This window comes from Dipteris shenzhenensis, chromosome 27, assembly GCF_047967505.1.
Source record: "Dipteris shenzhenensis isolate YYH24624 ecotype China chromosome 27, Dip_SZ_1.0, whole genome shotgun sequence".
Classification (NCBI taxonomy): Eukaryota; Viridiplantae; Streptophyta; class Polypodiopsida; order Gleicheniales; family Dipteridaceae; genus Dipteris; species Dipteris shenzhenensis.
This window is the reverse complement of record NC_141622.1, coordinates 26499984-26516622: the sequence shown is the minus strand read 5'-3', so window position 1 is coordinate 26516622 and position 16639 is coordinate 26499984. Positions and strand designations below refer to the sequence as shown.

The 16639-nt window shown below is 42.2% G+C and overlaps 1 protein-coding gene across 1 annotated transcript in view; it reads right to left on the bottom strand.

Moving 5' to 3' along the window:
* LOC147884098 (M28 Zn-peptidase nicastrin) overlaps positions 1-16639 on the bottom strand; it is a 55357-nt gene that overhangs the window by 11620 nt on the left and 27098 nt on the right. The window contains exons 4-12 of the mRNA XM_087398980.1: positions 12971-13037; positions 12673-12765; positions 12337-12501; positions 12066-12206; positions 11837-11914; positions 11623-11735; positions 11452-11512; positions 11173-11340; positions 4157-4258 (exon numbers count right to left, since the gene is read on the bottom strand). Coding sequence (XP_087255106.1) covers positions 4157-4258; positions 11173-11340; positions 11452-11512; positions 11623-11735; positions 11837-11914; positions 12066-12206; positions 12337-12501; positions 12673-12765; positions 12971-13037 — 988 coding nt within the window. The remainder of the gene's footprint in view (positions 1-4156; positions 4259-11172; positions 11341-11451; positions 11513-11622; positions 11736-11836; positions 11915-12065; positions 12207-12336; positions 12502-12672; positions 12766-12970; positions 13038-16639) is intronic.

Below are 16639 nucleotides of genomic sequence, written 5' to 3'. Positions count from 1 at the left end.
TGATGCGCTATTTGCTTTTGCAAATCACCACTTCTAGCCAACTCAGTGGGATTTTCTGTTGGGTTGTATTGATGGTAAGATTATTTGATTGAAAGCATATCCCAATTCTTTAAGGGCTGAAAGTATACATTGGTCAAAGGTCTTTGACCCTCTGTTGGCTCTGCAAGAACTTAGATGTTCCTACTTTATTAGTTTCAAAGGGATCCGCCGTGTGGCTGATGTGATTCATGATGATGGTACCATGATATCTTTTCCTTTGGCTGCCAAACAATATGGTTTAATGATGCATTAGTGTCCTCTATGGCAAAACATTGCTCACATGCTCAGCCTATTCTACCGGTACCTCCACTTGAGCTTCAGGATAGGCTTGAAGATTGGACTCTTCATTCCCCAAGTTCATGAGCCCGTCCTTTGACGCTATCCCACATTACAGTACCTTCCTTGTATAAACTTTTACTGCCCCACCTTGGGTTTCATATAAGGCAAATCAACTCTGGCGCATGAATCGCTCCGCAAAGCAGAGGAAGAGATTGCGGCAACTCAGGAGATCTAAAGTTCCTCTTTGACAGCAGGGTTTCTATGGCGGGTGATGCTAGGGTTTTTTCATTCTGGGCAACTCTTGCCACGCAAACATGTTGCGCCGACTGTTTGTCCCAGATGTTTGGCTCCATAGGAATCTACGCCTCATCTCCTTTGGCACTCTCCACACACCCAGGATTTCTTGGTTCTTCTTCGGCAGCGTTTGAGAGCTCCTACTACCTTTGGGAAGCATTTCAGGCTTTTTGGGAGTCACCCATGCACACAAAATCTTAAGCAATTACCATTTGAGTCTGTATCGCAATTTGGCATCAAATTAACACATTTTCTCATGCGAGTGGATCAATGATTTAAAACCCTTTTTCTTGTGGCCAAGACTTGACCCTGTCGTTTCTCAAGGAGCTCAGGAAAAGGGTCCAAAAACACTCAATGAATCCCTTCTAATTGGACAATGCATTCAAGAAATGGTACAAAATTTTTGCCCCTTCCTCCTTTACTTCTTGTACAATCACTTCCCACCCAATGAATGTCGATTACTTCCAAAATGCAAATAATTTTCAACAAAATATGTTTCGGCTAAACAAACCTCAGTTTTCAAGAGATAAATCTAGATTGCCAGATTGGGATCAATAGGACAAGGACAGACGCTTCAATTGTAATAAATACGGACATGTACACAAGTGTTGCCGTTTGCGTCAACCGATGCAAAGTTCAAAACTCATGGATAATTCATTCTCAAATTCCGATGCCCTTGTTTCGGGAAAAGATCATCTAAAGCCGTGAGGGAGGCACCGACTTCAAACAGTTCTCGAGTTTTTCCCATTTCTTTTGTTGTGGAAGCTCTGTTCAAGAACAAACCTCTTATGCTCTTAGTTGACTCAGGGAGTTCTCTCGCCTCTTCTCATCAATCTTTCATCCTTAATCATAAGATCCCTCTCTATTCTCTGCCGAATAATCAAATAAGGTTTGGAGACAATGTGACCAAAGTTGATTTGTCTACTAGAGCCACTAATGAAATTCTCCATACTACTGTACTGCCGAACCAGATTTTCCATTGACTCTAGGAGGCGATTGGTTGCTTAATCAAGAAGTAACAATTGACTTCAAAAACAAGTGTTTACAATTAAAAGATTATGTTACAGTACCTTGGTTGTACTCTAGGTTAACAAATGCTCATGTTATTTTTGCTACAATACATGAAGAAATGTTCAGACAGGCTGAAGTAAAAAAATACTCTCTAGTTTTCAAGGTGCAATTGCAGGCCCCAATCCTACTACAATGTCAGCTCAAATATTCCAAAAGATCCCCACAAGCAACTCTCGCCCAGTTTCTACAGCACAAAGACACCGTTCCATCAAGGAGATTCAAGTGTTGAGGGACCACATAAACGAGATGCTTCGCGAAAAAATAATGCAACATTCAAAAAGCCTGTGGGCTTGTGAACTGCATTTGGTTAAAAAAGAAGCTGGCTCCTACAAATTTTGTATCGACTTAAATAAGCTCACCACCAGGGATGAATATCCATTGCCCCGTCTTGATGACATTCTTGACTCTTTGGCAAATTCCAAATACTTTACAACACTTGATTTAAAAGCAAGGTATTGGCAAATTCAAGTAAAGACGGAAGATAGTCCCAAGACAGCTTTTCATACACCATTTAGGCTTTATCATTTTAATGTGATGCCTTTTGGTTTAAATAATGCTCCTGGAACTTTCCAGCGTGTCATAAATTTTGTACTACATGATTTGATCATTCAAGGAAAAGTTCTAGTTTACTTAGATGACATTCTCATCCACTCGGCTTCTTGAGAAGAACACAAAGAATTGATATTGCAAGTCTTGCAATTATTCCAAAAGTAAAATCTTAAATTGAATCCTCTCAAGTGCAAATGTGCCCAAACAAAATTGAAATATCTAAGATTTATCATCGCCAGTGATGGTATTCGTCGAGACCCATCCAAAGTCAAAGCATTACAAAAATTTCCGATGCCCTTCAATGTCAAGCCACTACAAATATTTCTAGGTATGGCTGGTTTTAGTTCTAGGTTCATGCCAAAACTATCGCAAATCTCTGTGCCATTACACAAACTCATGCAAAAAAAGTCAAGTTTGCTTGGGACGCACAGTGTTAGGGAGCATTCGACCAAATCAAAGATGTTTTAAAGGAAGATGCCTTATTGCAACATCCAAATTTGTCCAAGCCATTTATAATCCGCACGGGTGCGTCCGAAGATGGATTGGGTGCAGTCTTGTCGCAACATGATGATCAACACAACTTGAGGCATATCATCTATCTCAACCGATTGTTGAGCTTTCAAGAAAAAAAGTATGCAGCCACTGTGCTAAAATGTCTTGTAGTGGTTCTCATCCAACAAAAAGATCACCAAAGGCGCCTAGCCAAATGGATGATACTCCTACAAGACTATCACTTTAAGATCTCTTACCACCCTAGTAAACTAAACCAAATAGTTGATGCCCTGTCAAGGTCTCATTTTGTCGAAGCTCAACATGAGTCTCTGCCCATAGCACCTTGCACTCCTTTGCCGTTTCAGCAAGATCCAAGTCAACTCCCTATAATTGACAAATTGAAAAAATTCCAATCCGAGGATCCCGAGATCATAAGCATCATGGATAAGGTACATTCGGCCAAACCTCCACTTTATTTTCATGTAATTGATGGTTTACTCTTCTACCACAAGCCTCCCTATATAGCCCATCTTCACGTAATCCTGAAGTTCTCTAGCTAACTCGTCCTCTTCAAATTGGCTCATCCTATAAGGTGGAATACTAATAGGTTGAGCTCCACCAGCTAAGTCAATGCGATGATCTACAGCCCTTTCAGGACATAACCCCTCGAGTAGTTGGTCTGGGAATACGTCCGAAAATCCATTCAACTTCTTTAATTCTTGGTGTTCATACATGCTTAAATCATTTTTGTTAATTATTGAAACAAGAAATGAAGAAATTGGAATCAAAACACATTGATACACATCATAAGAAGTTTTTAATATATTCCGAAGCTGCATCACAGAAACAATAGGTCCTTGAGAAGAGGGAATAGCATCACCTTTGTCCTCCAACCACAGACATTGTTCCAAAGAAGTTCCGTCAAAAATACTTGCATGCGTTTCATGATGGAATTTTCGGAGGCCACCTTGGTTTTCTCAAAGTTCTCACCAAGATTCAAACAAGGTTTTATTGACCCAGAGGAATAGTCTACATCATTATTTACAATCTTGCACTACATGTCAATCGTATTTAAGTCTCTGACCACAAGACCATCAGGTGACATGAATCCATTTTGGTTTCACGACCATTTGAATTGGTGGCTTATTATCGACATCATGGGCCCTTTTCCCATAAATAGATGCTAGTTTTGTCTAAAAGAACGGCATTTAGAAAATAATGAGCTAACAACAAATAGACGAGTACAAGGGCTCTTTCCATGTTTCCCAAGATATTTGAAATTATATAAGAAAACAAAAATAAAAGAAACAAAGAAAGACCAATGTATATGGGGAACCACTATGAATAGTACAATGTACAAGTGCCTAAAACATGAGAAAGACAGACAGACAGACTAAAACATCAAAGGGACAGAGAGAGATGCATCACTAACTTGATATATATTGAGCTCTGCCTTTGGTAAGTCATAAAAGACAAAGGTATTATCCAAAACTTCATGTTGCACACTTACTTCTGTGGTATGGTCACTCAGCTCCTGTGGAAAACATAAATAGACCAAATCACATAAGCTCAAAACAATCCCTTGGAACAAAAGAAACCTACTTGCATAATTCTTTTGAACCATCATACATGGAAATATTCTATTCGAGCTGCCTCCAACTTCACAAGAGCAAAAGACAATAGGATTGGAAAACAAGTTTGATGGTCATGTCTACAGTGAGGATGTTACAACAAATATCGCCAGCTTCAATGGGATTGTTAGATTGAGAAAATGTGCAGGTCGATTGCAATGTGATAGTAAGCTGTGTCCTTGCAGCCTTTAAGTACCCCGGCTTTTGCTGGCCCTGCCTGGCCACGTGGCTGGCTGCCACTGGCCCAGGCAGGTCTGAACAGTACTTGGCTGCATGGAAGAGCTTGGAGAAGAGTTGGAGCAGCCACAATGCATGGAACCCTGCCAGCAAATGCTGCGATGACAAATGGCAGCATCTGGAAGCTGCACAGGTTATGTACGGCTTGGGATTTGGACTAGGACAGAAGCATCAAATGGCAGCACGGGGTGACCAGGATCAAACCGGGACAAGAGGTGCCTATCTAGGACGTTATACGGATATTTGCAGTGTCTGCAAGGAACTGGGGCACAGGTCACAGGTCTGGGACAGGTCCAGGAAGGAGGCGGAATGCCTGTAGCAGAGTCAACTACCTGGTAAAGGTTTTGGGCCAGAAGAAGGCCAGGAACAGGCCCTGAGACAGGGCAGATCTGCCTGGGCCACTGGCAGACTGACATGTGGCCAGGTGGGGCCAGCAGGGCAGTCAAAGAGACTGCCCAACCAGTCAGGCTTACAGAATGGAGGTAGGGCTGACTGGGTCGGCCAATTTGGGCCTGGCCAGTCGCTTGATTTGGGGGCCATTGGGCCCTATAAAAGGATCCACTTCAGAACTTATTACTAATCTATATATTGTGAGCATTTTGGGAGCACTCCAGCCAGGTTCAAGTGCAGATCTGGAAGGACTTGGAGCAGAAAGAGGATAGGCTGAGTGCAGCATACAAAGGTTTCACTATGTCTTCAACATTGGCTGTCTACCAGGGCAGCAAGAAAGACGAATCTATTAGAATTATAGATATAATTCAGCAGTGACCAATGTAATTTAATAAGCTAGTTAGGGGCACTTTTCCCTCTTTAAGAGGTTTTTCCCCCTAACCGCAGTAAGTCCACTAACTATGGTTAGTGACTACTAAGGTTTTGTCACTAGGACAAAACCTTATCTCACTTCTTTCAGTTGTAACACTCATCTATTTGCAACTAAGCTTTCAGCTCTCTCTCTCTCCCTTCTGCTTCTTGCTCTCCCCTTTGCTATCTCTCCCAATCTCACATTTGGTATCAGAGCCTCATTGAGCTCTTGCCTCCAGCCCAATCTCGAAGCAGGCCATACAGCTTGCCGTATCGTCCGTACAGATCTGTACGGACTGATTCCGTACAGTATGTACTGTACCTGCGACGCCCTGCCATTCGTCATCGTCATCGTACAGCTCCTACACTGATTCCGAACAGCACCGCCTGCTTCATCGTACGGCCGTACAGCTCGTCGCCGTACAGCCTGCAACCCGTACTGTACCTACGCTGCCTTCCGTACAGCTCCATCGCTATCTTCGCCGTACAGATCGTACGTCTCCTGCACCAGATTCGGTACATCGTCGCCAACCTTCGTCAGTATTACCCGCACGTGTGACGCCTCGTAGTTCGTGCAATCTGTCGGGTCGTACACTTGCAGCTAGTGGATGAATGCCATGCACGATGAATTGCAGTCCATTCAGAAAAATCAGACTTGGGATGTCGTAGACTTGCCACCAGGTAAACATGCCATTGGTACACAATGGGTTTTCAAGGTGAAACAGAAGCCAGATGGCTCCATTGACAGATACAAGGCAAGGCTGGTTGCCAAAGGCTATGCTCAGAAAAAGGGCATAGATTATGAGGAGACTTTTGCTCCTACATCCCGGATGACCACCATCCGATCTGTTATTGCAATGGCTGCACATTTTGAGTGGAATGTTCATCAGTTGGACATTAAAACAGCCTTCCTAAATGGAGACTTTTGGAAGAAATTTATGTCAAACAACCTCCAGGCTTTGAAATTTCAGAAAATGCACTTCAGGTATGCAAGCTAAATAAAGCTTTGTATGGGCTGAAACAGGCCCCTCGTGCATGGTATGCCAAGATTCATGCCTTTTTGACCAACAAGGGGCTGCACAATAGTCCTACTGAAAGCACCCTCTACATCAAGAAGGATGGGGGGGAAATTTTAGTCATCATTCTTTATGTCGATGACTTACTGCTCACAGGGTCCAATGAAGATAATATTGCAGATTTCAAAGCTGATTTGCAGACCAACTTTGACATGTCAGATTTGGGGCTGCTTCACTTTTATTTGGGGATCCAGTTCTCTCAAGAGAGACGTGGCACTATTATGTCTCAGTCCAAGTATGTGCAGAAACTCTTGGACAGATTTAACATGCATGATTGTAAGCCCATAGCCACTCCCATGGAGCCGGGGCTGAAACTCACAATGCATGATGCAGGAGAATCAGTTGATGCCACATTTTACAGTCAGGCTGTTGGATGCCTCATTTATCTCTGCAACACTAGACCTGATATTCAGTTTGCAGTATCTCAGATGAGCAGGTATATGCATAGCCCAAAAACTATGCATTGGCAGGCAGTTAAGCACATCTTCCATTATTTGTAGGGCACAAAGTCTTTTGGCTTGTTATTTCCCAGGGGGGGTGACTTGCAGATGCATGCCTACAGTGATTCAGATTGGGCTGGTGATTATGACACTAGGCAGTCCACTAGTGGAGATTGTTTCTTTTTGGGTAAAGCTTGCATTTCCTGGCTGAGCAAGAAACAATCTACAGTGGCTACCTCATCATGTGAAGCTCAGTACAGGGCAGCTTTCACAGCAACAGTTGAATGTGTCTGGCTGCGTCGTCTATTTGCTGATCTTCATCTGTCATTGGAGGGTCCTTCTCCAATTCTCACTGATAGTCAGAGTGCCATTGCAGTGGCAAAGAATCCAATGTTTCATGCTCGCACGAAGCACATTGAGGTTCACTATCACTACGTCAGAGAGAAGTTGCATGCAGGAGAGATCAGTATGATCTTTGTGTCCACACATGACAATGTTGCAGATATTTTCACCAAAGCACTTCCACGTGAAAAGTTTGAGGCATTTCGCAGTGCCCTGAACTTATATCCGTTTGGTGATTAATCATCCTTGTACATGACATTGGCATTGCAGGGGGTTGTTAGAATTATAGATATAATTCAGCAGTGACCAATGTAATTTAATAAGCTAGTTAGGGGCACTTTTCCCTCTTTAAGAGGTTTTTCCCCCTAACCGCAGTTAGTCCACTAACTATGGTTAGTGACTACTAAGGTTTTATCACTAGGACAAAACCTTATCTCACTTCTTTCAGTTGTAACACTCATCTATTTGCAACTAAGCCTTCAGCTCTCTCTCTCTCCCTTCTGCTTCTTGCTCTCCCCTTTGCTATCTCTCCCAATCTCACAGAATCAAGGGGGGAGCTTGTGCCTCACCATTGGCTGCGTTTCGGAGCAGCAAGGAGGTCAAGACTCCACGGCAAGAACTGCTCTAAGTGTGGCTTTCCGGGAGGATCATCCTGAAGGTGTGTTTGTGGGGCACGACTATGAGGCCCACATAAGCTCTTGAGAAGCACACAGGAGTGCCACAGAGGTAGGAGAACAATGTTTCGTGTCTTCAGGGCTAGCCAGTACTTTCCTGGTAGAGGGTGGCACACTGAATACCTCTCTTTTTGTATTGTGTCCACATTGGACAGAAATATATATTTGCTGGTTCTACACCTCTCTTGTGCATTGTCCATTTACTTGCTGCACAACTACACTAAGCACACACTAAGGAAAGGAAGTTTGAATTGAAATTCAGTTCCTGGCTCTCTAACTCTATTGAGGGTTAGGTCTTCCGCTACGTATACCGTATGTTGCCTTTTTATAACTCCTCCATGTTAATGAAAAACACATCGCATGGTACAGTGGAGCTTCAAGGAAAATCACCTCCAAGAGGGATTTGTTCACATCTTTTATTGCTTCTCCAGCTGATAAAAGGTCACCTCTGCTAATGATTATGCCTATCCAGCTAAAGGCATGGGTGAAATAACTCTTACTACTGCTGATGGTACAGATTTGTGCATTTCAAATGTATCATTTGTGCCAGGCATAAAGAAAAATCTGTTATCACTTTCCTCTTTTGCAAAAGCAAGGTTATGCTTTAAATTTTGAGGATGATAGAGTGAGGGATAGAGAGAAGGTAGTCACTACTGGTAGGTTGTACTAGGGCTTGTATCATTGGGACTTTTTTTAAGAGAGGGAACAAGATGCATGTATGATTGCTACAGCATCTCCATCTATCATGCATGAGGCAAAGCTATGGCAGGCCAGGTGCCAATTATGGAAGCTTAATCCACCTGCGGAAACATGGAATGGTACAGAATATGCCTCATGCAGAGCTGCCACCAAAGCATGTGTATGAAGGGTGCATCTTGGGTAAAATGCACAGGAATGATGTTCCAAATGATGGGTCAGTAAGAGCTGTCAAGAATCACAGTAATGTGTGGTCCCTTGAGGACACCATCTTCTGGACAGTATATATATTACGTAACCTTAACCGATGATTTCTCCAGATTTGCTTGGGTATAGCCATTCAAAGCAAAGTCCAAAATATCAAGTGTTTTTAGCACTTTTTAAATTGTTGCAATGGCTGAAAATGAATCAAGTTGCAACTTCGTACAGATAGAGGGGGGGGAATACTTGTCAGATGCGTTCAAAGCATGCTTGGCAGAAAAGGGGATAAAGCATCACTGTACTATGCCATACACACCAGAGATGAATGGTGTTGCTAAACTAAAGAATATGACCTTGATGGAAATGGCAAGATGCATGGTAAAGGGCCTCGAAAGTTTTGGCTTGAGGCCATCATGTGTGTAGCGCAAATTCTGAATAGGTGCCCTACAAAGTCTTTGAAGACCATCAATCCACTTCTTGATATGATAGAAAGCCTAAGGTTGTCTACCTTTGACTTTTGTTAGCCTTGCTTACATTCATGTGCCTTGAGAAATGAGAGGCAAACTAGACAATGAGACTGTCAAATGCATATTTGTGAGTTGCAGCAATGGCAACCAAGGCTGTCGTCTCTTTGATCCATGCAAGCAGAGGATCTTTGACAGTAGAGAGTCGAGACGTGGTGTTTGCAAAAAATTTGCCTAAGCCAATTGCTGGATTCACCAGACAGATGACACAGAGCGCACAAGCCATTCAATTAACCAGACTACAATGCACTGGCCATACAAGATAAAGCTCAGGATGTGGAATTAAAAATCCAAGATATGACCAGACAAGGAACCTTCCTTGTAACGTGGTTAGATATGCAGTAGATCAATGCATGCACCCATGGTGATCCATACTTTCATGGGAAAGATATCTGTAGGTACCTGTTGCCTGGTTGAAGCCATCCTCACTAAAATGGAGGAAATGATCTTTGTAGAAGGCCATCTTTGTCACATGTGGCTGCGGAGGGGATTATACCTTTCATTGATCGTCCCAAATGATCTGATTAGTCTCCTGCTACGTTTAGCATGAGAAGGGAGCGTCTAGTAGAGTGAATACTAATATGGCCGTGGATGGGCACCAGAACCATTGGAGCAAAGAAATGTTGGAAGCTCAAATGAGATTGCTACAACAAGAATGAAGTACAAGACTAGGGCAGACATAGAGACAAAACCCTGAGATGGACCCTAACTGGGGTTTAAAAATAAATGGTGACTAACTCACCCACAAACTCAACTCTAGCTGAGGTTAGGGGGAGAAAACCTTAATAAATGGAAAAAGTGCCCCTAGCCCATTATTACATAACATTAGCCACTGCCTTAGGAAATATAAATATTTCTAGCAAAAAAGAAATGTTTATTAACATCTACAGATGATCAGCTCATGGGCTGCATACATGTCCACCAACAGATAATGCCCATATCATGTGATTGTGGTCAACTCATGTGTATCCTGTGAATGCGCTGGAAACAATGCATAATATTTGCCTAGTGACATCTCCTGAACGTCCAAAAACTCTACCTACATGGCAGGTGTCCTAGCATTAAAATTCCAAGCATCGAGATCTCTCCCTGCTGTCCACATCTATAAATGTCCTCAATCAGTACCAAAAATGCTCAAGCGATCTGGAGGACGGCCACTCAAGCGTAAATTCATGCATCAAGCTGTTTGACCCAGTCTCCAGACCCGCGACACTTCAAGCATTCAGGTGGATCTGTGATCTCCATTGTGCCACACGTGGGCTGACAGACAATTTACCTGCCCCAAGCGCTTCAGGCAATCTCCACTGCTCCAAACCCACTGCTCTTCAAGCGGGCAAACTGACAGATGCTGATGCTTCAATTGCTCAAGCTTGAAGCCACAAAGTGTAACGTGGTCGTAAAAGAAAGCCATCATAGAGCCAAACAAGAGATGTTCCTACTCTTACGTATAAATGCTAGAAGTATACAATAGAGACAAAATTGCCACCAAGAAGATTTTGGGCTGCTGAGGCTCCAAGCTGCTGGTTCTGCTCAAACACTATCATTGCCACTTGAGATAGTATAAACCGATAGAGAAAGAAAGAAAAAAAAGGAAGATTTATTAATGTCTATGAAAGGCCAATAAAGCCTATGAGACCAATGAGCCAAATCCTTCACGAAGAGCTCCAAAAACAGCTATTGATAAGCTGATAAACTGGTAAGCTGATAGACTGATAAAAGCATGCCATATGAGATACTACTTATATTCATAAACGCTTTCTTTTTTAAGAAAATAAGAGGACTATATTGGGAAAAAATTGACACAAGTTGCAACTCAAGTCACCAACCTTTTTAAGAGCTTCAATGATAGGATCAGATGTGCTCAAAAATGGTGCAACCCTTGGTGTTCGAGAAAGCAGGTCTAGCCAGAGGCCAATGTATGAGGGACTCACAGCCAAGCTACTTTCATCAGCAAACACTTCCATCTGCCTCCCCTGATGCCCATATATGTGCCTCTGCCTCATACAGAAATGCAACAGGCCGTCAACTTCATAAACAGCATCCTCAGATAATATATAACCTTCACTTTTGGTAAATTGTGAGCTTCAAAATAGTTTTAGACGTACAGCAAGACTCTCAGCTACAAGCTTAACACTGCGAACAACAGCAGCAGCATCCACATTCCCTCTGCAAAGCTGGCTTTGAATTAGCTTGGAGCTCCTTGCAACACGACCTGACATGAAAAATGCATCCAAAAAAAGAGGAAAACAGGGAATTTAAAGGATATTGGAGGTTGCCTCCTGTCAGATAAGCCTCCAGCATGTTCTAAGAGCTCTGGGGCTTTATGAAGTTTCGAAACGGTGGCAGCGGTGACTCTATGCCTGGAAAACTGTTCATGCTCCCATGCGACCTGCAGATATGACAGCAGAATGGCATACATATTCAATATGATTCAAATAATCTGCAGTGCAGTCACTTTTGAAAGCTTGAAATTTAATGCCTAGTTCTCACTCTTGGATTTGATATATTAATCTTTTTGTGCTTAATGTCGACTTCAATTCCTAATCCACCAGCAATATCTTGCATACCCTGCAGTGGACATACCACGGAGAAGTCAGATATGGATTTCATCATTTGCTCCTCAGACCAATTTGGTGAATGCATGACAGACAGTTGCCAGCTAGGTCACATATGAAATCTGACTGCACAAAGAAAAGCATACAAAATCCATCAAACATACATCATGTATTTGTTTGATATATGCACTTTCTGGAGGCTTAGACACATGCAGCCAAATTTTGTTTGCTCTTGAGCCGATACTGTTCAAGCATAGAGCATAGTCAATGCTTTCCCGAAGACGTTGGTCAAAACTCCTTAGCCACTGAATCAAAGGTCAATGACAGTGTTTGGATGAGCATAGGCAACACATTTACAAGACTCAAAAAGCAAGGCATGCATGAGGTTTGAACAAACTAAGACCATAAATCAATAGAACAACACTAATAGCCCACCTTGGCCGTGCCATTATAGTTATATGGCCCTCCTGCTGTCAATCCGAAGAGGACATTAAACTTCCCCCGAGTCTTGGTATTAGCATAAAGCCGAGAAAATAGCCTTGCAAGCTCTAACAATGCAACAACACCGCTTCCATTGCTATCGCTTCCCTCAGACAAAGCCTGGAATCACAACGCAGGAAGCAATTTAGATCAAACGACCTAATTTGATTGAACTCAAGAAGCCACAGTTTTTTTTGGGAGGGGGGACCCCAAAAACCTAATTACAATTGTGTTGCCAGAAGAAAAATTATTGAGGTGAACTTACAACCACCATATCAACTGCAAAATTACCGGTGCTGCTCCAAAGCTATCATATGAGGCCACAATGGCAATAGTAGGGAGTTGAGATGCATCACCATCTCCACGCAAACCTGGCAACCAGCCCTATACACACCGGAAAATTATCATAAGGTGATGTCGTAAAACAAAACAACAATGTCTTGAAGAACTATTCAGATGCAAATGGGTCCACCTTACAATGTGCAATGTTCATACATATGTATCAAGGAAAATCCTCCAAAACTATAATCACCCAAAATGCTTAAGACAAAAGAATCTTTCCTATATTCATGAAGATGTGAAAAGAAACCTGGATGTTTGTCAAAGTAGTGGTTGTCAGCTTCTTTGGTTCTGAAACAGCGACAACAAGCTTGTAACTGCAAAACAAACAGCATGTATTCACAAAGCTTCAAAATTTACTTTCAATTTAAATTGAAGAATAGAATTGAACAAGAGCATTGAATAAAAGCAAACAACAAAATGCAATTGAACAGAAACCAAAAACATTATAACAAGAACCTTTTATCTGAATTTAGCATTGCTATGTCCAGGGATTGAGATTATGCAGACTATGTGATACTAAGATAACGGTAAACAAACAGCGAGTATTCACAAAGCTTCAAGCTTCACTTTCAATTTAAATTAAAGAATAAGATGAACATGGGCATTAAATAAAAGCAAACAACAAAATACAATTGAACCAACTCCAAAGACATTATAACAAGAAACTTTTATCTGAATTTAGCATTGCTATGTCCAAGGTTGAGATTATGCAGACTATGTGATACAGAATAACATATAACAGTACTTGGCCGTACAACTACTTTCAAAGATTCAATCCATGCTAGTATTTATGATTCAAGAGTGTTAATGAAGATATCCGCATCCAACTGACCATCACAAAAGAAACCCAATTATCTGTGCATGGCAGAAAAACTTCGAGGCAGTAAAATTGTAAATGGAAAATCAAAATGCGAGGTGATACATTAAAAAAACTATTAACACCTAACTTCCTTTGTAATTCACGGGCACAGGCACATACACTTTCCTCCCAGCCAACCTCAGTGGTAGCAAACTCAGAATCTGAATTGCGTGAAAGCTCCTGCTTGCAAAGTTCCACTGAGCCCCAATTCCCTAGATGGATCTAGTATGCCACATGTCTTCATTCTAGGTTACCTCCTAAATGCATCATTTACCCTCTCTTGGGATATCATTGAAATCATTTGCCCATTTAATGCATTTAGACCCCTTAGCCTTAGATCCACCTAGTCTTGTGCCATGTCACCCTCACCAAAGACCTTGACCTTGATTCCTTTTTTATGATTTACGTAAAGCTCAAACAAATATAATACAAACATTGATCCTTTAAAGGAAAATGTCAACTAACCCTTTCGAGGTCATGTTGCCTCAACTTTCAGCTGAAATGGACTGAACCCTGTAGAGGAATGTTTTCTATCATTGTAGGCAAATTCTAACAATGGCAACCACTTGTCCCATGTATGTTGCCTCAATGATACATATGCTCTAAGCATATCCTCTAAAATTTGGTTGATTCTTTCCGTCTGACCATCCGTTTCTGGATGATCCCCACTACTCATTCCCAACTCAATCCTTAGTGTCTCAAACACTGCGATCCCAAAATGACTCGTAAATTTAACATCCCTGTCTAACACTATGGATTTGGGTAATCCATGCATACGAAATATATGTTTAATAAACAAATCCGCCACTTGCGGGGCACTAAGAGACTCTCTAGTTGGAATGAAGTGAGCCATCTTGGTAAGACGATCAACTATCACAAGGATAGAATCATATCCACCTTGTATCGTAGGCAGACCTACAATAAAGTCCACGGAAATGCTCTCCCACCTACCTAGTGGTATTTCCAAAGGCTGTAAAAGTCCAGGTGGCTTCACCCGCTCTGCCTTACTTACCTAACACGAAAAACGTGTCACATATTCATCAATATGTTTCTTCATTTTCGGCCAAAAGAAATCTCGCTTCACGAGACCATACGTTTTCTCGACTCCTGGATGTCCCGCACATGGGCTATCATGGCATTGTTGAATGACTCTCTGCCTGAGATCATTCTGATTAGGTACTACTACCTTGCCATTTCTTTTCAGCATACCATCTCTTATGGTATATCTTGCATAAGTTTGGCCTTTTCTGGATGCCAGGTCACCCTTTTGCCCGGGTTTGAATACATGGGCCTTAGGCCAAAGGCTGTAGACGAACTCGTCCACCTTTTGAGTTTCCCTCGGTCATTAGAGCACTCACTAATACCGTGAAACTCATATTATGCATAATGCCTGACAACGCATCAGCAACTTTATTATCCTTCCCTCTTCGGTACCGAATCGTCAAGTTAAACTCCTGCATGAGTTCTGCCCACCTAGCTTGGCGGCCTCTCAAGTCAAGTTACTTACAAAAATGTTTTAGAGTATCATAATCAACATCAACATAAAACTCTGACCCATGCAAATAATGTCTCCATGTTTTCAGAGCATGGACAACAGCAATCCTTCATGTCAAAGGTCTCATGCAACCTTTTCTTCAAGGCATCCACATCCAAAGTAAATAAGAAGGCTGCCATCTGATGCCTTCTTTGTGTAGAGGCAATGATCTGTCTCACTCCGTGTGTACCCTTGGGATCACATAAATGCATCAAACTTATAGTACCACTCCCTAGGAGCCTGCATCAGCCCATAAAGACTTTTCTGAAGCTTGCACACCATCTGTTCTTTGCCCTGCACAACAAACCCCTCTGGCTATTGCATATAGATGTTCTCATGAAGATCTCCATGTAGAAAAGCTGTTTTTACATCCATTTGGACAAGCTCCATGTTCTCTCTGGCAACCAATGCAAGCACTATACGAAGGGTAGTCATCTTCACCACTCGGGAAAAGATCTCATCAAAGTCAATACCCTTCTCCTGCTTAAAACCCTTGGCTACCAACCTTGCCTTATACTTAGGCAATGCATCTGCTGGAGACATCTTCAGCTTGTAAACCCATTTGCATGGCAATGCATGCTTTCCTTTGGGCAAATAAACCAAATCCCAAGTAGCATTCTTCATCAAAGAATCCATCTCTGACTGCATAGCCTTCTCCCACTTCTGCTTGTCATTCCTAGACATAGCATCCTCAAAGCATGAAGGCTCACCACAATCTGTCAACATGACATAATCTAGAGATGGAGCGTATCTCTGTGGAGGTCGTGAGACTCTAGTGGAACGTCTCAACACTTGCTCACCATGAGCATCTTGCTATCCCAACTAATGTTCCTGCATAACCTGAGGTTGTCTACCTAGATGTGGCTCTCCCACCTCACGATCTATGGGCTGTCCATGCCCTACATCATGTGGAACAGGTTGTGCATGCCTCTCATATGGTGGTTGTCCATCCTCATGAAACACCACTCTACATATCTCAACAGTCTTTTCTGGCTTCTTGTGCATCTTGTCCTCATTAAAGATAATATCATGGCTGCGTACTATCTTCCTGGCCTCTGGATCCCACAATCGGTATCCCATCTCGCCTGAATCACCATATCCAAGAAAAATGCACTTCCTTGACTTTGGATCAAGCTTGCTACGTTTTTCCTTAGGGATATGAACATAAGCTTCACAGCCAAATACACGAAGATGCCCATAAGATGGTGGCTTGCCTGACCAAACCTTTTCTGGTACTTTCCCATCTAATGCCTTGCTAGGTGATCTATTGATAAGATGTACTACTGTCTTGATAGACTCAGCCCAAAAGCCATGAGGTAGACCTAGCATTAGAAAGCATGCTTATATTCCTTTCTTGAATAGTTCTATTCATCTTCTCAGCAATCCCATTCTGAGAAGGATTCTCAATTGTAGTCAACTCCTGCTTGATGCCACGTAGCTCACAAAAATTCTTAAATGCATGAGAGGTATACTCTCCTCTATTATCAGTGCGCAAGCATTTAAGCTTCTTGCCCGACTGATTT